Source organism: Rattus norvegicus, chromosome 7 (genome assembly GCF_036323735.1).
Source record: "Rattus norvegicus strain BN/NHsdMcwi chromosome 7, GRCr8, whole genome shotgun sequence".
Taxonomy (NCBI): Eukaryota; Metazoa; Chordata; class Mammalia; order Rodentia; family Muridae; genus Rattus; species Rattus norvegicus.
Window position 1 is genome coordinate 109,888,868 of NC_086025.1, and position 19,320 is coordinate 109,908,187.

General features: G+C 54.2%; 2 protein-coding genes across 22 annotated transcripts in view; one reads left to right on the forward strand and one right to left on the reverse strand.

The window, feature by feature from the left end:
• The first annotated feature begins 664 nt into the window (after window positions 1–664).
• Smpd5 (sphingomyelin phosphodiesterase 5) lies at window positions 665–3,561 on the forward strand. 9 transcript variants are annotated; one of them, XM_039078229.2, is made up of 7 exons: window positions 799–2,008; window positions 2,090–2,162; window positions 2,374–2,454; window positions 2,584–2,673; window positions 2,756–2,819; window positions 2,907–3,042; window positions 3,117–3,561. In XM_039078229.2, exons 1-7 carry the CDS (start codon window positions 1,127–1,129, stop codon window positions 3,204–3,206), a joined length of 1,416 nt encoding a protein of 471 aa, XP_038934157.1. In that variant the 5' UTR covers window positions 799–1,126; the 3' UTR covers window positions 3,207–3,561. The 9 variants fall into 9 exon arrangements, 7 of the variants coding, with proteins under 7 accessions (XP_038934160.1, XP_038934157.1, XP_063118904.1 ...); XM_063262834.1 differs by having other exon boundaries at window positions 802–1,996; XM_008765630.4 differs by having other exon boundaries at window positions 804–2,008; window positions 2,374–2,514.
• The window catches only part of Oplah (5-oxoprolinase (ATP-hydrolysing)), a 40,268-nt gene continuing 24,216 nt past the window's right edge, over window positions 3,269–19,320 (reverse strand). The window contains exons 1-28 of one of the 13 annotated variants that reach the window (XM_006241775.5): window positions 18,875–19,062; window positions 18,706–18,776; window positions 13,421–13,644; window positions 13,140–13,331; window positions 12,574–12,673; window positions 12,363–12,486; window positions 12,068–12,263; window positions 11,821–11,986; window positions 11,574–11,712; window positions 11,426–11,493; window positions 11,042–11,307; window positions 10,416–10,528; window positions 10,158–10,328; window positions 9,831–9,968; window positions 9,606–9,744; window positions 9,357–9,469; window positions 9,023–9,174; window positions 8,211–8,371; window positions 8,016–8,117; window positions 7,755–7,929; window positions 5,101–5,285; window positions 4,853–4,999; window positions 4,618–4,752; window positions 4,297–4,446; window positions 4,039–4,196; window positions 3,796–3,956; window positions 3,584–3,681; window positions 3,269–3,451 (exon numbers count right to left, since the gene is read on the reverse strand). In XM_006241775.5, the coding sequence (XP_006241837.1) occupies window positions 3,305–3,451; window positions 3,584–3,681; window positions 3,796–3,956; window positions 4,039–4,196; window positions 4,297–4,446; window positions 4,618–4,752; window positions 4,853–4,999; window positions 5,101–5,285; window positions 7,755–7,929; window positions 8,016–8,117; window positions 8,211–8,371; window positions 9,023–9,174; window positions 9,357–9,469; window positions 9,606–9,744; window positions 9,831–9,968; window positions 10,158–10,328; window positions 10,416–10,528; window positions 11,042–11,307; window positions 11,426–11,493; window positions 11,574–11,712; window positions 11,821–11,986; window positions 12,068–12,263; window positions 12,363–12,486; window positions 12,574–12,673; window positions 13,140–13,331; window positions 13,421–13,591 (3,867 nt within the window). In that variant the 5' untranslated portion in view covers window positions 13,592–13,644; window positions 18,706–18,776; window positions 18,875–19,062 and the 3' untranslated portion in view covers window positions 3,269–3,304. 13 annotated transcript variants of the gene reach the window in all.

Genomic DNA, 19,320 nt, shown 5'->3' on the forward strand with positions numbered 1-19,320 from the left:
GGAGAGGCGGCTCAGTGGTTAGAGCACTGACTGCTCTTCCAGAGGTCCTGAGTTCAATTCCCAGCAACCACATGGTGGCTCACAACCATCTGTAATGGGACCTGATGCCCTTGTCTAGCATACTCCTACACATAAAATAAATTCTCTAAAAAAGAATCTATCAGTACCAATTAAACTTTCCGTTAGAAGTGGGGTGTGCTAGAGTCCTCCAGATGGGATTACCACACCTCCCTGCTTCCCCATAGAGTTCAATGCCTTCTGCCCAGACTACAAAGTGTCTTCACTGCTATCCTGGGTGAAGACCTGGTAGCCAAGACGAACAACTTAAGAGCCGCTGATGGTTGATGTCAGGGTATATGCTGGAACAAAGGAGTCTGACCTCCAAGGGGAGCCAAGAATAGTCTATGAAAGATAAGGGACAGGGTTAAGAACACAAGGTTGAGCTGGGCAGTACTGGTGCACGTCTTTAATCCCAGCAATCTGGAGGCAGAGGCAGGCAGATCTCTGTGTTCAAGGTCAGCCTGGTCTACAGAACAAGTTCCAGGACAGCCAGGGTCACAGAGAAACCCTGTCTCAAAAAACAAACAAAATAACCAGAATTAAAAAACTCAGTTACAGAGCTCATATTTTCTTTTACCTGTCTGGTCAAAGTGTAGCGCAAACTGCCTCAAAGTGTAGAACTAACGGTCTTGAAGCTCCGTAGTCATAGCCTTTGCAGGCCATCGGTGTTGAGTGTCTGCACTCAGGAGCCAGGCACCAGGTCGAGAAGCTCTGGTGAACCTACCTGGCTGGGTAAGGTGTATTGGAGGGGTGGGGGAGGGGGAGAGTAGGCAGGGCCCTAAGTTTTTCTCCGAAGCACAAAGTGGACAAGGCAGGTACAAGGAGGAGCTGGGGCGGGGCTGTAAAGCCCGGGTTTCTTTTACGGTTTTTTTTTTTTTTTTTAATTATTGGTCGTTCCCAACCGCCACAGAAGTTCTGAGTGGGTGGGGCCAGTGACCAGCAGTCAGGCTCGCGGGGCACTGGGCATTACGAGCTGCGCACACAGGTTGTGCCACCTGGTCTTGACCTCCCGGCAGCTGGCAGCTCGTGTGGTCTCCTAAGGATTCAACTCTCACGCTGGAAACCAATGAATCTCCCTGACGTTCCGCGGCTACGGAGCCCTGTACCCCAAGAGCCTTCACCTGGCTGGCCCCAGACACCCGACCCTCTGAGGCCTTCACCTTTCCCGAACCCCGTGCTGCAAACCCTGTACAGTTTATCCCGCATGCTGCTCTTCCCGGCTTACTGGTCTCTGGACCGGTTGCTGGGTTGCTGGGCGCCAGTATCGCGATCCGGCAGCTTGAGGTGGCTCAAAGTCCTGGCAGGAAGTGGGGCGGCGTTGCTACCTCTGGTGGTGGTCGGTCTACCCTTGGCGTTGGTTGGCCTTGTGCTCTGGCTGCCCCTCCAACTTTGTCGCCGCCCCTTCTGCTATCAGCCCCCTCCATCATGCTGGGTGTGGCCACAGCCCTGGCGCCCGCCCGCTGAGCGCCAGCGTTGCTTTGTCTTTCTCACTGCTAATCTGTGCCTGTTCCCCCACGGACTGGCACACTTTAACAATTTGTCGAATAGTCAGCAGCGGGCGGATGCTGTTGGGGCCGTACTGCTAGATGGCCTTCGGTCGTCACAGTATGGGGTTACCGAACCTAGGCAGCCGCTGCCTAAGGTGCCTGGTGGTGTGCTGAAGGCCACATTACCTATGGGTTTGGACTTCGTGTGTCTGCAGGAAGTGTTCGACCTCCGCGCAGCTCGTCGTCTCGTGCGCATTTTGGTACCAAATCTGGGCCCGGTTCTATATGATGTAGGCACATTTGGCTTAGTGGCCGGGCCGTACATTAAGGTACTGGGTAGTGGGCTTCTACTGGCCTCGCGCTACCCGCTGCTGCGTGCCACCTTCCGTTGCTTTCCTAACGCTCGTCGCGAGGACGCCATGGCCTCCAAAGGTCTATTATCCGTCCAGGTACTAACCCAGGTTGGAACGAGCCCCGGCGGGGAGAGAGTAAGCAGTGGGTTTAACCAGCAAGGAGACCTGGAACTGTGGGTGGTATTGCAGGCGCAGCTAGGCATCCTGGACGGGCGCCGCATCGTGGGATACCTTCATTGTACACACTTGCAGGCACCCCTTGGTGAGCCCTGCAGGAGGGGTTGGAATGTGGGCAGCCCTTCTCTCCTTTGAGGGCAGTAGGTCCCTTAACTTCACCCACACGTTTGTCCCTATGTCTCAATGTTCTCTGCCCCAGACATCCCCAAGAAATGCCTGGGTGGTTTACAGATCAGGACCTGGGTACGGTTTTAGATTCCTACTCTGTGCTAAGTCAACCCCATCTCTCCTCTTAGAGGATGGACATATTCGCTGCAAACAGCTGACGCTGCTGCTGGAATGGGTGGAGGAGTTCGAGGCTGAGAGCCGCCAGAGTGGTGAGGCTGTGGCTTTCAGCGTCCTTCTGGGAGATCTAAACTTTGACAACTGCTCCCAAGGTAATGAGCTGGGGCGGGTGGAGCCAGGACACCCAGCTCTGCCCACTAAGAAACGGTTTTCCTCCACAGATCATGCAAAGGAGCAGGGACATAAATTCTTCAGCTGTTTTAAGGACCCTTGCCGGCTAGGCCCTTGCCAGGAGCAGCCCTGGGCCTTGGGTATGGCTCCTGGGGAGGCGGGAGAGCAGACTGTCGTCAGCAAGACTGCCTGCCACTGATTCTGCTCTCCCGGACTCCACAGGGACAATCTTGAATAATTCCACGCTACACCAGTCCATTATCAGCTCCCCAGAGATGCTTCGGAGGTAAGTGGAGTTCTTAAACCCAGGCACTACTAGGCAGGCCAGCTGGGAGGAACTGCCCTAGCCTCAGTGATGCTGTCCTTCTTCTAGGGCCTTGGAGCAAGAAAAAGGGCGCCGCCTCTACCTGGCTGGACCCCTTCATGGAAATTACTCAGCTCAATCCTGGAAGGGCCGGCGTCTGGACTATATCACCTACCGCGGAGTACCTGGGAGTCGCCTGAGTCCAGTAAGTGCCTGACCTGGGGGCTGCTGGGCTTGCTCTAACTGAAAACAGCTCCCAACTCGACACCTGCCCCTCAGGAGGCGGAGCAGGTGACATTCAGTACTGCGTTTGCGGGACTCACGGACCACTTGGCTATGGGCCTGAAGCTTCAAGTTGTATGCTCCTGACGCTGGCGCACAGACAAGGGGATGACTATCGAGAAAGACTACCATGGGGAGCGGAGCCCAAATATCGTGCGATTCAAAGGATCTTTATTGTGGGGCACTCATACGGCTTCCTGGGCGCGGCGGTACTCGAATACACTGCCGCGCTCGGGGAAGGCTGGAAATAGCGGGGGCGAGCCTGGTGGTGGCGCTGGATCCTCCGGGTCTCCGTAGCCCCCACCCCCAGGCGTGTGGAGGCAGAACACGTCCTGCGAAGAGCAAGTGCAACACAGGTGTGGCCTTGTCCCAGTAAGAGACAAATCACTCAACCGCCCTGTTTCCGTTTGGGAGCCAAATTAAATTTTTGTATCCCTGTTTATCACACAGGCTCCCTCTCTTACCCCGGGGTACACGGTCACAGATGTCTTGCCGCCCAAATTCACTGTGCGCCCATCTTTTCTGATCAGGAGGTTTAAGCCACGCGCACCAGGCTCTCCCCCTATAGGAGGAGAAAGAGCTAGGGGTCAAGAGAGGGAGGGGTAGGGAGATGGGGTCCTGAGGTGGCCGCGGCAGAGCAAAAGAGGCCGGGAAGAGCTGGGGAAGCCACACCCACCGTGGAGGCCGTAAGGCTGGAAGGCCCGGCGCTCGGTGAGCACAGACAACAGCGCCTCTTCCCGAAAGACCAGCTCTCGGACTACGCCATCACCTCCCCGGAAGCGACCTCGGCCCCCGGAGCCTGGCCTCAGCTCAAAGCGGCGCAGGATAACTGGATACCTGTGCAGATGATGGGCACAGCGCGTATGAGCACGGGCTCATCTCCCAGATAACTGCCTGTCCCTGAGTGTGCTCAGCTCACCGACTCTCCAGAATCTCTGGATCCGTAATGCGTGTGTTGGTCATGTGACTGTGTACACCACTGCGCCCATGCCAGCCAGGGCCCGCACCGGCACCACCAGCCACTGTCTCATAGTAGCCCATACGGGCATTGCCCAGGGTCACATTGTTCATGCAGCCCTGATAGAAGCAGATAACAGCATTTGGTGAGTGGGCACATCCACCACCACCGCCGTTTCCCAGCAGTCCTCAGACCTGTATCCATTTTGCTCCACCACACCTGGGAGGCTGAACAGGCCCCAAAAGCCCCCAGAATGACATCCACTACTCGCTGAGATGTGAGCACGTTGCCGCCGACCACTGCTGCCTCTGGGGATGGATCCAATATGGAGCCTTTGGGAATTATGACACGCACAGGAGCCAGGCAACCCTGGTGAATGACCGAGGCGATCAATTAGGACTGGATATTAACCCACATTCAGATATAAATTCCACCACCCTAGGCTCCGTTCATATTGGGCTGCTTTTGTTTTCAGGCAAGTCTCAGGGTAACCTCAGACTTAAGGGGTACCTACCTCCCTCACTGCACACCTCTACAAACCTGGTTAAGTGGGATGTCACGGCCCACTAGACAGCGTAAGCAATAGATGAGAGCAGACAGTGTTATGGCTCTCGGGGCATTGAGATTGCCAAACACCTCAGACCCGGAACCAGTGAAGTCAAATACCGCACTGCCCTACCCTCAGGGGAAAAAAAAAAAAAAAGGTGTTATTAGCAGTGGGCCTCACCCCAGAGGCCAGTGCTGGTTCCTGCCCCCACTTCCCTTACAAGCAAACCTGACTCAGGTTGATCTGAACACGCAGACAGATGGGAGAGCCATCATCCATGTGATCCTCTGCAGACACCTCCAGGGGCAGGCCCCTGGCCTGCCGGGAAGTTCCAAAAGCCCGGAGCATGTCTCTCACTGCTAGCTCAGCATTCGCCTAGCAGAAATAAGGTTCAGCCCAGCCTTGCTGTCTAAAGGGTGACCCAACTGCTCTGGGGCAGCCACAACACTGCCCACTGCTCCCGTTCCTCGGCCCACCTGAATATGGCCCATATAGGCCTGCACCACATCTAAGCCATACTGTCCGATCAGCTCTCCCACCAGCTGGATGCCTTTCTGGTTAGCTGCCACCTGGGCACGAAGATCCGACAGGTTGTCATGCAGGTTCCTGGTTCCACTACAGCCAGAGATCTTGCCTGGTGCCCGTAGGGCCTCTGTCACTGCTGGATGGACAGGGTCACAAACTGAGCCATCTCCCATGCCCTCAGGAACAGGTGCCCATGCCTGCCTGTGCCATCCATAACCACAACAGGAACATTGGGCACTCGCTGACATGCCCCACCACACACACACACACACACACACACACACACACACACACACACTTTGCAAACTCCTGGACTCTGAGGACTATAGGCTCCATCCTTCTGCTGAGCCCTCTTCTGCAGCCCAGCATCTAGAGCACCTTTGGCAATCAGTTGTGCCAAAGGCTTCCCTGGAGCTGGAGGTGACTTGGGAGAGGGTAGGTTCAGCCCTTAGCAAGCTCATCCATCTGCCTTCTCTAGGCTCCCCTGTTGCAGAGTATTTGATAACACCATGAACCCCGAGAGTGTGCTATTTACTGAGAAAAACTTTCTTTGTGGCTCAGCTGTAGCACACACCTTTAACCCCAGCAGTCAGGGAGGTACAGGCCCATAATCCCAAACAGTGAAGGTAAAGTCAGTCTGTAGTAGGAAGCAGCCATGTTGGAAAGTGATGTCTAATTTGAGCAGCAGACAAAAGTGACAAAGATAGGATATGTCCAACTCTCACGAAAAGAGAGGAAAGCAAGGGCTGGAGAGATGGCTCAGCAGTTAAGAGCACTGACTGCTCTTCCTGAGTTCAAATCCCAGCAACCACGTGGTGACTCATAACCATCTGTAAAGAGATCCGATGCCCTCTTCTGGTGTGTCTGAAGACAGCGACAGTGTACTTATATATAATAAATGAATAAATCTTTAAAAAAAAAGAGGAAAGAGAGAGTGATGCAGTGGGAGGGGAAGAAGGCAGTGTTACCAGGACCGTTACAGAGAGGCAGGCTGCAGAGAACAAGTTAGACACAGGTGGAGACAGAACAAACCAGACAATGGGAAGCAGCCAGATTAGACACATTGACAAATTATGAGGCCAAGCAGAACAATTCATTCAGAGGCCGAGAGAAGTCAGATTGAATCAGTCAGCTTGGGGAGGAGATGGAACCAGCCGGCCGGAGCTCAGAACCAGGAAAGGTGAGCTTATTTAGCAGTGAGTCTCAAAGGCTGAAAACATTCTAGGCCTAGATCAGATTGGACTGAGGCTAGACACTTTGAGGACTAAAGGTTAGCAGACTAAGGCAGTGAGCTTCAGAGATGACAATCCCATCAGGGGAACATAAGCTGCTTTTACCCTCCCCTCAGGAGAAGTCTACCGCACGTCCCACACGCACCATATCCTGTCTGCTCTATATCCTGCCCACTCCCACTGGCCTCCAAGCTCTTCAAGAATAAAAGGCAGCACAGGGCTGAGACAGGCAGGGCTCAGCATCTAAAAGAACCAAGCTCTTGAAGGGGATCCAGGGCTGCTGGTTTCCATCACACACACACACACACACACACACACACACACACACACACGGGGGCTCATGACTGTAACTCCAATCCCCAAGGATCTTATGCTCTCTTCTGATCTCCAAGGACACCTGTATACGTGTGGTGCACTCAAGCAAACACAGACATAAACCCTACCAAGCACTATCAAGGAAGTCCTGCTGTCTTCCTGCAGTTTCTTATATCCAGACAAGGTTCCCCTCGTACTCCTGTTATCTACCCTGAGAATATACCACACCTGGGGAAAACCCTCGCCCTCCAGTCTCAGTCCTACCCTCTATGAGGTCTACTGGCCACTTGAACTCCACCATGTGTCTCCATGATCCACTGCAGCTCCCCATCATCAAGTATCCTATGTGCCTGTGGGTTCCCCACACTCTCCACTATGTCTTCTTCACCTCAACTCCAGGATGCCTTTTTGAGTTCTCAGACCCGTGTGACCTCAGACCAAGGCTGTCTCTCCCAGTCTTTCACCTTGCCTGCAGCTGCTCTATGCATCTCAGTGCAAAAACCTCCATCCGATAGCTATCCAAGCCTGACCCCACAACCTCCAGATTGTACAAACTTTAGTTCCCAAACAGTCCCTGCCACCTTCTGGATGCCCACCATCTTTGAGGGTGGCTGCAGCTGTCCCATCTGGCCACTCCACCTTCCTTCAGGGTTTCTCTGCAGGAGGTGTAGAAGCTGTTCCCGGGCCCAGTGACTGAGCCCCAGACCCGGACAGCTCCTTGGGACTCTGTAGCCTCGATACCCAGTGTAGCTTGTAGCAGTTGCCAACCGTGAAACTACCTCGTCTACCGTCTTCCCCCTTGGGTGTCTTGGTCGATTCCCCACCCCAAAATCGCCATCTAGGAGGTCATCTTTGGTCCAGACCGAGGTCATCTCAGCTCTTCTGCATATCCGAGATGATTTATGACTGCCCTGAGAGGTCACTACTGTCTCTATCAAGCCTCAAGGTAGGCCTGGGCTGATATCAGCTGTGTATCAGGATTCTGCCCAGCCCTGTCTCTGGGAGCATCCACACATCCCTGCCTGCCAGATCTTCACTGTGACCCTTTTCCAACTCACCCTCTTCCTGGAAGACGCCTCCCTGGACCAGTTTGAAGGACAGAAAAACGGCACCCTCCTGTTGCAGCGTGGTGGAGTGAGGCGGCATAGAGCCCGGTGTGATTCCTCCAATGTCTGCGTGGTGCCCTCGGCTAGCCACGTAGAACACAGGCCTCGTCTGGCCTGGCCAAAACACCTAAGGGGTGAACAGCAACCATCAGTGGCACCAGAAACCTCTGTCCCCCTAACACTAGTCAAGGCGTCCCCCTAACACTTCCTCACCGGTGTAATGACAGTCAGGTCAGGAAGATGGCTGCCCCCTGCGCTGGGATGGTTGCTGAGCAACACATCACCAGGATGGAGGTCGGCTCCTAAGTGCTGAATCTGAAACCGGGGAGACACATACAGAGTGAAAAGGGAGGTGAGGTCATGGGGCAAGGGAGGGGGGCAGAAGGGAAGATGTCACTGTCACCACACCTGGAACTGTACAGTCTCTTGCATGGCACCCAGGTGCACAGGAATGTGGGGAGCATTGGAGACGAGGCCCCCATCTGGCCCAAAGAGGGCACAGGAGAAGTCGAGGCGTTCCTTGATGTTGGTAGAGATGGCTGTGCGCTGTAGGATGCGGCCCATCTGCTCTGGGGGCACAGAGTGGCCAGGTGGCCCCATCATCCACACATATAGCTCCAAGAAAGAGGCACAGGACCCACAGGGTCAAGGCATCCTGGGCCTAAGACTTGGAAGCTTTTCCTGTGTCCCGGGGAAGACCAGGGTGGCAGCATTCCCTCTTAAGCAGTTAGCTGCAGCCCCGGTGTATGATAGCTTATGAGGCAAACACTCCCTGTCCAGCCTGCCTGGGGTCACACCTCAACTTTCCTCCCTGACTGATGCAGTAAGAACCTGGTCCCCAAGCATAAACCCCTAGGCTCCCAAAAGCCAGTGGCCAGGCCTTGAACAGATGAGCTCCCAGTGGACACCCGCATTCTCTCCCTAAATAGCTGGTGATCAAATGGCTCCCGATGAGAAGAGAAAAGGGCTTGCCCTGTCCAAAGCCTGCTCTTGGAGCATGGAGTACAGTTTCAGAGCCAAGGCCACACTGCCCACCCCACTGCCAGTGAGGATCCCACCTTTCCCCTTGGCACACATCTGCCAGGTTACCACATGCAACAAGAGCCAATGCTGTCAGCCACCCTACTGTCTGTGTTCCCGCCTCGTATGCAAGCCCTCGCCGCCCCATGTCCTACATCATACATGCCAGCTATATGAGGAGGACAGCAGTGTCTACTCACCAGCAATGCTCATGAAGCGGTGTGAGAAAATAGACAGCTGGATGGGGTCAAGCCTGGTATCTGCCATACTAGGACCCTCAGCTCCCACAGAAATGCGGATGTCCCCTGTATCAGTCACCTCTGCTTGGCAACCCGGTTCTACAAGGATGGTGCTGGGGGCAGGAGACACAGAGGAGCTACACGGAGGCTGGCCACAACCTCCCCACAACCAGAGATGTCAATCCTCCACGCCAGGAGATACCCCAAGGGTGGAACATCTGCAGCCCTGGGCTAGGAGATCTGCTGTGTCGGGCCCTGCAATAACCCCTCCAAGGCTCTACGTATCCAGACTTACCTGTTGTTGTCGATGATAAGGCAGGGCCCTTGGAGCTGGTGCCCGTAGCCTAGTTCTCCTAAAAGGTACACGGGAGTCTCCTGATAACCCCCTTCAAAGTAGCACTGGGTCACCTGCAGAAGGTATGGGATGAGCTGGGTTCCCAGATCATTTTTCCTGAGGCCCCTCAACATGGCTGGATCTCTCCATCAACCCTCGTCCCCTGAGGTCCTGAGGATGTAGGTGGACCAGCACAGCAAGGCCTCCAACCTTTTCCACGTGGGGAGGTCCAGTCTGGATTTTGGGGGTGTCCTCCAGCTGAAGTCCACTACGGCCAGTTCCCCTCACACGTACATCATCTACCACCACCGGCCGCTCGGGGATAATGAAGCCAAACTCTCTCATGTACCTGCACCCACGCATCCAAGGGAGCAATAAGGACAAAGCAACCAGACCAGCAGGCCACATGCTGGACTCGCAGGAGGTCACATATACCTCTCCACAAATGCGGCTCCAAAGTCACCAGCACGGGGTGAGCAGGCTGTGGCCGGATGCTGATGGGCAGACACCATTAGGGCGCAGTCAGTGCCTTGGTAGCGAAGATGCAGGAAGCTCTCGGTGCTGATCTGAGACCTGGGGGAAGCAGGTTGGGGTACTTACCCAGTGCTATCTGAGGGTGCCTTTCCTGCTTCCTCAGGTACTATGAGACACTTGTCCTAAAGACTCAGGAACATCTGGAAAGTCCTCCAGTGTATACCACCAGTGTATACCAGGGGAAGTGGAGACAAAACCAGCCCCGGGTTCAGTGGTCCATGAGTCTACCTAGGGAAGCCCTGGACCTGCAAGGCATCCACACACTGCTCCTCCAGGCGGCTCAGTCTCTGGTCCAGTTGTGCAAAGGTTTCAGGTGTGTAAGACAGGGAACAGGGCTCCTGTGCTTCGTGAACCACATCTGCCAAGGCCAGTCCTAGTGCTGACAGCAGCCCGCTGTGCCTGCAGAAATGGGTGGCACGGCAGTGCGGGGACAATCCTCAAAGCAAACTCCCTCAGCCAAGGGCACATCTCCATATGCAGACCCACCTGTGAATGTGCACAGTATCCATCCCCAGGGCCCGGGCAATGGCACAAGCGTGTTGCCCACCAGCTCCTCCAAAGCAAGCCAATACATGGGCTGAGGGGTCATGGCCTCGTGCCTGGTGATCCAGGAAGGGCCAATAAATCACCTTTCATACCCTCGACAGCCCCCCCACCCTGTCCCATTCCTGTAGAGGATGGCTCTGATCAAAGATGAGGAATCTGTGTTTACTGATGCTGAAGGTCCTAGCCCCCAACTGGTTTTTGATATATCAATAAAGATGCCAGTGGCCAATGGCTGGGAGGGAGGGAGGGAGGAAAGAGGCGGGACTTCCACGTTCCCAAAGGCTAGGAGAGAGGAAGAGGATTGAGATACTTGGGGAAAGAGAAAGAAGGGGACGCAGTAGCAGAGGAGAAAAGCCAACCGGCTTTGTGAGTTTGCAGGTTAAGTGGCCTCTGGCCTCTGGCCACCTCCCCGACTAGGCCTGGGGCATCAGGGGAAGGATTAGGAGTGCTTACTCATTGTGTTGCCCAAGGCATTTCAAGATTAACTGGCTACACATTTCTGTTGGTCTGAGAATGTATCAAGCAGGGCTAGGAGAGACCGGTGAGGGTAGGCGGAGGGGCCATACCTGTGTGAGGGCACGGATAGGCCGGCACATGGCTTCATTGGCAACACGCACAAACCCCATGGCCACCTCTTCCAGACTTAGTTGGGAAGCTGGGCACGGTCCATTGGTCAAGAAACTGTTGACCTCCATGGCCACAGCCTCTAGAGCCTTTCGGGAAGCCTCAGGAGACAGTGGCTGGTCTTCTCCTGGCCCAAAAATGCAGGGGAAGGAGGCAGGCAGCAGGCGACCCAGGACCAGATTAGCATCTGTCACTGTCACAGGACCCCCTGGGAAGAAGGAACAGAGTGTGGGTCGGAGACTAGAGGTTCAACTCAGAAGTGAGCAGCAGGGATGGGCCTAGAACACCATGGGGAGAAGCCCAGCAAGGCAGAGGCTCGCTCTTACCTTTACGGTAGCAGGCAGGACCTGGGTGGGCACCTGCTGACTCTGGACCAACCACAAAGAGGCCAGATCTTGGGGGATAAAGGACTGGAATTAAAGGTGTAGAGGATAAAAAAAATCTGAGAGGTTGTAAGTGCAGACAGGAACTGACCTGAAGAAGAGGCGGGAACCCCCGCCAGCTGCCACTGTGTTGATGTCCAACTGGGGTGCCTGAAGGGTAACGCCTGCTGTGCTAGCCTCAAAGACATGCTCAAATTCTCCAGCATAGCGGCTCACGTCTGTGGATGTGCCTAACGGCGGATAAGGTATTAGGAGTCACCCCCAAGACCGGAGTCCCCAGCATCGTCCAGCTGGGCGGCTGAAGGTCTTCCCTCACACAGCCACTTCGGCCTTCATACCTCCCATGTCAAAGCCAATGACAGGCTGACCGCCTTCCAGATGGTAGGTGGTAGCTGAGTAGCCAACCACACCCCCAGCAGGGCCAGAGAGCACAGCCCGGGAACCACTGAAAGCATCCATGGGTGCGAGGCCACCATCAGAGCGCATGAAGAGAACTTGCACATTCTGTGAACAGGGAGGGCGGACAGTGATGTGCTGGGCAGGTGTGAGCCTAGGGCCTGGAGCAGGGTGGTCCACAGGCCTCACCTTTAGCTGGCCCTGGAAGCCTCGGCGGAAGCCCTGCACATAGCGCTGGATGGTGGGAGTAAGGTAAGCGTCAGCACAGGCTGTATGGCCCCGAGGAACAATTCGTACCATGGGCATGACTTCCGAGGACAAGGAGACGTGCGTGAAGCCCAGCTCCCGGGCCAGCGTGCCCACCTGCTGCTCATGCTGGGCCCACCTACAGCGAGAACACAGGGGGCTCTGTGCCTCCCACCCAACACCCTTCCAGCTTTCCTCTGGACCCAGCCTCTGCCCACAGGAAACAGCCCCGACTCACGTGTACGAATGCATGAGCACCACTGCCAGACTGTGAATGCCCCGAGACAAGAGCCCCTCCAGCTTCCCACGCAGGGCTTCCAGGTCCACAGGCTGCTGTATCTCTAGCAGGTCCCCTGTGCGGCCTAAAAGGAGCCCATAGCCCCCATTCAGAGGTTGCTAGGATCTGCCTACCCCAAGAACCTCGCACGGGCTGTCAGCACCATCCGCACCTTTGACAGGAGAGCCGGCACCTGGTTCTCCGCGATACAGCACCACTCGCTCATCTACCTCCAGCACTTCCTCATACAGAACCTCTGGCATGGGCACAGCCTGAGGGCAGGCAGAGGCTCAGAAGAGACCCAGGCCTGAGGGCCTCTAAGGGGCCCTGTGTGGTGTGGAAGTGCAGGCCAGGGGATGTGTCCCCAAAAAGTTAGGAGACAATCAAAATGGTCCAGCCAGCTCCACCCAGAGGGCTTCTCTCTGTACCCAAGCCCTTGAGAAGGAAGGGTGGAACCAGCACCCTACCCCAAGAGGGAAGCTTTTTCCAGGAATTCCGAGGTAGAACCTCCAAGCTCTCACCCTGAGTAGTGCTGGCTTGAATTGGCAGAGTATCACATACCAGCCTGGAGGTATGAGGACACAGGTCCTGCTAGCAATACTCTGTCTCCTCTAGGCCTATCTATCATCTAGAGGACTTAGGCACCGCTGCTTCACGCACCTCCCCACAAGGCCTTGGCTGGGAGAGAGGAAACAGTGCACAAGCTGCCTAGTACCCAGTCAGCATGGGAGAGCTCACCAAGTCAAAGAGGTCCGGGCGGGCCTGAGTGCCAATATGCAGCAGGTCTCGGAAACCCCGAGTCACCAGCAGTGCCACCCGTTCTCCCTGTCGTTCCAACAGTGCATTGGTGGCCACCGTGGTACCCATGCGGATGCTGGCAATGCGACTGGTGTCTAGCGGTCGGCCTCGAGGCAGCAGCACACCCTCCTCCTGGGGACCACATAGTGTGAGACCTCAGGTTGGGGGGTCTCCCTAAGCCCCCGCGCCCCCCCTGGCACTCACCATTGGCCCTGGCCCACCTGCTCTAGAATTCGGCGGATGCCCTCTGTGGGTGCATCTGCATAGTTGGCAGGGTCCTCTGAGAGCAGCTTCAGGACACGCACATGCCCTCCAGGGCACTGGGCAAAGACATCTGTGAAGGTGCCACCGCGGTCGATGGCGAAATGGAAGCGCCCTTCTGGGCTGCCCATGACGTTGAAGCTGGAGTCCAGGAATGGCTCTTCAGCTGGTAACCCTGGGAGAACTAGACAGAAGAGCCTGTCACTGGGAGTGAGGGGGTTTGGGGTTATACCTGAGGGGGGTCTGGTTTCTAAGAAGAGGCTGGGGTGGGAAAAGAGATGGATTCCAAGTCTAGGAGGTGCCCAGGAGTGGAGCCATAGAGAAGCTCTGGGTTTGGCAGGAGCTGCAGGACCCAGTCAAAGGGTGGCCAGAGAGTGGAGTCAGAGCCAGGCAAACCCATATGCCAGCCCAGTGTCCCAGTGCCAATGGAAAGTCAGTACCTGGATTAGAGGTAAAAGGACACCGGAGCCCTTTTGTGCTGGAGGAGCCTGGGTTCTTTCCGCAGGAAAGTTAGGGTGGGCAGGTAAGAAATAGCTCCACTTCCCACTTGGCTCAAGTCTCCCGGCCCAGGCTTTATAGGCACTGGAACCCTACAGAACCAGTACAACGGTGGGGCGAGGCTAAAAGGAGGCTAGGAACAGCAGAGCCCTGAGGGGGATGTAGAAAGGCAGTAGCCAGCGGAGTAAGGACTTCTGCACAGACCCCAACGTTGGAATCGGCTCTGGCTTGTGTTCTCCCGCGGTGCTTCCCGCAAGCCCTGCCTCCACCTCGGGGAGGGGCCTGTGGAAACACACTCCTACCCCCCCACCCCTTCCCACCCCACACACAAACACAGACACACAAGCCTGGTGTGCTTGGCCCTCCGGATTACATAAATGCGGGCCGGGCCTGAGCACCTCCTCCTTCGCCCAGAGCGATCCACGGATTGAGGGAGGGACTGAGTGGCCCTTGCCAGCTAGGGGCGGACCCAGCGCTTTGGCTCAAGGGCACCTTGGTTCTCGGAACTGCGGAACCTCTCTGCAAGTTCTGGGTCGGCCGAAAGTGGGCGCCCTTGATACCCACCTTCAGGTCTCCAAGTAACTGGTTCCACTCTAAAGTAACAACATTTCTGAAGTACTCAGACGGTTCCCCAGAGTAGGAGGACCTGAGGCGGGAGATGGGTTGGGTGGAAAAGAACGTAGCAAGCAAGGAACAATGGAAAGTAGGAGGCCGTCTTATTCAGCAGCAAAGTGGCACAAAAAAACAAAACAAAACAAAAACAAAAACAAAACAAGCGACCTCTGCACACATCCCTCAGTCAACCCTACAGTGTAAAAACGGCTCAGTCCAGCTAATCTGAGATCTCTCCTGTAATGAGACCAGCAGAAATCTGGAACTGGTGTTCCCCCTTGTGGAGGGCAACAGGGCAACTTCTCCTGTGTCCTCTACTCTCTTGTTTATTTAGCCGGCCCTTAAGTGGCCTAACTGGAAGGAAGAGAAAGTGCAGAGGCAGAGGAGGCCCCAGGACAACCAAGACTGTAGGCAAAGAGGACCAGAATTTCTTTCTTGCTTTGCTGTTCCTTGAGGGGTTTTAGCCCCAGGAAAGCAGGTCTTTCTTACTAGGCCAGCACTTTCATTCTTTCTAAGACTGAGTCCAGGGAGCCTCAATTGTGCTGGTAGAAAGTTAGGGCCTCTTCAGGCAGGGCACAGGCTGGGCTCAAGTCAGGCCTGAGCCCTTTAGCATTCAGAGTGAAGGGGTAAAACTATCAGCCATGTGGAGGAGATGCTGCCCTACGAGGGCAGCTCCTGAGGAATAGCTAGCTTCTGAGACCATAGGAAGTCAGTTGAACCCAAAGGACTTTCCCCGTGCACTAGGCCAGATATCACACAGCTTAGGGCATGCACACCCAAGCAGCCCAGACTAAGTGTACTACTGGCTCTCAAGGCCCACTTGGGTCTAGAGGCTAGGGTGAGCTGGTTAGGTATTAGTATTGTAGGCTCTGGGCTGCACACCACACTTCAGGTAATGCCTGGTGCCCCTGGGCATTCAAAACCTGTCCTCATGTCCCTTTCTCATTTCGTGGATGCCAGAGTAAGGTCTGTGGTGCATAGCTCAGTGAGACTTTCATTTCAAAGCAAAAAAATAGAGAGGGCTGCATGCTAGCTCAGTGGTAGATGACTTGTTAAGCATAGAAGAGGCCCTGAGTTCTCCTAATATGGAGAAAAAAAGTGTGTGTGTGTGTGTGTGTGTGAGAGAGAGAGAGAGAGAGAGAGAGAGAGAGAGAGAGAGAGAGAGAACACCCAGAGCCAGGAGACAGTCTTTTCTCAAACTCTCTCTGCCTTGCAAGATCCTTCTGGTACCCTCTTTCCTCTGCGTCAATCTCACAGCCAATTGGCTGCCACCTAGGGCATTTGCACTAACCGTTCCTTAGCTTGTCAAGCTCGCCCCAGTCTCACAACTATTATTTCATCCCAGCTCTGCTCCATGTCACTTTCTCAGAGATGTCATCTCCTCGCCCCTGCATGGACTCCCAAGACTTCATCCCGCCCTTGTCCCTGGGTTTGCTCCATCTCCCTCTACCTACCACCAGCACCCAACGAGGAACAGGTGGCCACACTCCACAGGCCCAGGGTTTTGCATGGCTTCTTTCCGTTTGGGCACACATTGGATGAGAGAGCTCTGAAGGATGCCCGTGGCTCACCTCTCTCGACATCCTTGAATCTGATCGTCTTACGCTTCTGCAGCCTAGGGTTGGCAGTTGCTTCTGACAGGAAGTTGGAGCCACATAAGCTTAGGCTATTGCCCCTGCTCCTAAGGACTAGCTTTAGCTCTTGGTTTTCCTGGATGAGCTGCACTAGCCGCCGTAGCTCCTCATTCTCTTGGGCCAGCCGCTGTATCTCCTGTCGTAGGCCCTCATAGCTGCTGAGAAGGGACATGCCCAGGAGCAGCACAGCAGCTGGCCAGTGGTGGTGGACTGGTCAGGAAAGAGAGGCTCTGCCATTGTGAGGTCAGCATCTGACCCCACCTCTGTATTCCAAGATGGCAAGGGTCCAGTCGTACGGTCTGCAGCAGGTTTCGTCTGATTTCTGGCTGTGAAGGACCGCCAGAGATGCCCAGACACTGCCATAGGTCTTTGGATTTCCTTATTAAGCTCTTCCTGGAAGTTGGAAGTTTCTCTGAGACCACCCAGTTTAGGTAAGGCATGGAAGATGACTCAGGCATTTCTACTGTCCACACACCACTGGCCCCTGGCTGTAGCCCCTTGGTCACAGTGTAAGATTACAGATCTGGGCAAGTGGGTGTGATGCCTGAATCCAGGGGTTGTGCAGCATCCAAGGAGGTCAGGGAGGGTGAGCATCAGAGCTATGCTGCAAGGGTAGCTGGTACAGCCTTGGTAGACTGAGGAACTCACTAGGCACATAGGAAGGGCTGGTGGCAAAGAACTGGACGAAGCAACAGCGTTCTTACCCACAATGACAATGGATTTTTTATAAATCCAATGTCATTTTACATTGGACTTTCATTAAGGACTTCCTTCAATCCAGTTTGTCCTGTAAAATTATAATTCCATGCAGTCACTTTGATTCTGTGACCTTTTCTCTATCATTCTTGTTATCTGGTTCATATTTCCTTTTTGCTTGCTTGATGAGTACAGCTTTCACTGGTTAATTTATGGGTTCTCCGGGGATTTCCCTTCCCCAGGAAACTCTGCCAAAGGCCCTTCATTTGTGGTAGAGGATGGGTATACAGGTCCAGCCCGTACGAAGTCAAACAGGCCTCCGGGAGTGGGGGGGGAGTGAGGATGATTATAGCAAAGACAGAAGAAAGATCCGAGAGACATAACGGGAGGGCTGCAGGTCACGACCACAGCAGCAAGTGTATTTCTCATAGCCACGTTACACTCAGTATGTAGGAAGCAAAGCTACAAGCTAACAGAAACAGTTGTGCTCAAGTATACACAAGACATTTGTACACACACACACACACACACACACACACACACACACACACCCTATTCCTTCCACCAAGGTCAATAGAATCTTCAGCTCTTCATCTTGAGCCTTAAGTGCACCTCCTCTTATCATCCCATGCCTCAGCAGGCCAGGACACCTTTCAAAAGGCCCCTAACTGCCCTGACTCTGCTTGGCAGGCAAATAGTCCCCCGCCCTTCCCTCTGCTTCAGAGAAGCAGCAAACAGTTCCCTACAGATGGGAAGGAATCCTCTAGACATAGGCAGTAGAAGGCTAGGCACCATACTCCTTTTCTTTTTTCTTTTTCTTTTCTTTTTTTTTTTTTTTTGGTTCTTTTTTTCGGAGCTGGGGACCGAACCCAGGGCCTTGCGCTTCCTAGGCAAGCGCTCTACCACTGAGCTAAATCCCCAACTCCCATACTCCTTTTCTAAGATATCTTTATTTTTCTTATACATGCATGAGTGTTTTGCCTGAATGTGTCTGAGTGCACTGAGTGCCCGCCTGCTGCTGTGGAGGCCGTAAGGGACCCTAGACCCACTGGAACCATAGGTCCAGATGGTTAAATCTGCCATGGGAGTGCTGGGAACTGAATTTAGGTCCTCTGCAAGAACAACAGAAACCCTTGACCACTGAGCCATTTCTCCAGTCCCGGGCAGCGGCAATTAAAATAGTTCTACAAGGAAACAACCCTAGTTCCATGAAACACAGAATGTTTCAGACAGCATAGATTTTACCCCAAATGAATGGCAGGCCCCATGAATTGAACCCCTAGGCAGACATTCTGAACATTGAGGTGGACAGGTCCTGGAAAAGTTTCTGCCATACACCCCATCACCATCTTCAGATCTGTGCATAGGATGGCCCCAAGGCTCACAATGATTAGCTTATGTCACTGTCACAGCGGAGGGATACCGGCAGATCCTTCAAAGGGTCAAAAGAGACTGCGTGGAAAGGAGATACTCCCTTGCTAAAAGAGAGTCAGATGGAAGGCTAGGGTCTCCTCTAGGGGCTGACTCACCAGCAAAAAACGCTGAAAAGGCCGGCGACTTGCCTCAGAGGGTGAATGTGCTTCCTGCCAAGCCTGAATGAGTTGAAGCTCTGGCCCCACGGGGTAGAAGAGAGAACTAATTCCCAAAAGAGGAATGTTGTCCTCTGCCCCCCACGTGCTAGCTATGGCATGCACAGACCCCACCCCCACCCCCAGAGAGAGAGAGTTAAACATTTTAATATTAAAAAGCAAGGCTGTGGTGGTATCGAGGTTAGTAGAACATTTACTTACCCAGAATGCACTTACCACCCTCAGAGGCAGGAGTCAGCAGTCAAGGCCTTTCTCTGCTACATAGGGGATTCGAAGCTAGCCTTGGGCTGCACAGTGTAAGAAGTGTCGAATATAAGTTCTCCTGATCAAATACTATTAAGCTTGTGTTTAGGGCAAGGCATTAAGACCTTTTTGTCTTCCTCACCTGTCCCTCCCTCTTGTACTCTTGCTAAGGACATTTCCAGCTTTGACTAGAATCTGATCTCTGTGAGGGAGAATCCATTGGAAACCACCCCTCTCTATTGTAGGATGTCCTAGCTAACTTATCTTAGCCTTTATTAACACTGCCTGTCTGTGTGAAACACCCCTCCAGCTGGCTAACCACTTATCTTAGCTTCTGTTAAAATGGCCTGCTTTAAACTGCTGACTTCTGCAAAGCCCCCCCACCCCCTCCACCCCCATGGCTGAGATGCCAGGATGTGGTTTCAGCCTTTAAAAACTTCATGTTCTAGGCACTCAGGGCCATGCCTAGGTCCAAGACTTGGTTATGGTCCTAGATGGCTGGAATAAAGACTTTCAACTGGCAGTACACTGTGTAAGCGGCCACCTCTGGTGAGCTCCAGGGAACCCACCAGGTAAAACTTACAAATG

Excerpts from the sequence above, each read along its gene's own strand:
- Smpd5 (XM_008765631.4), top strand. The coding sequence starts at position 1,127 with ATGAATCTCCCTGACGTTCCGCGGCTACGGAGCCCTGTACCCCAAGAG. Across the intron at positions 2,163-2,373 it reads ACACTTGCAGGCACCCCTTG|AGGATGGACATATTCGCTGC; the intron begins GTGAGCCCTGCA and ends CTCTCCTCTTAG. Across the intron at positions 3,043-3,116 it reads CTGGGAGTCGCCTGAGTCCA|GAGGCGGAGCAGGTGACATT; the intron begins GTAAGTGCCTGA and ends CCTGCCCCTCAG.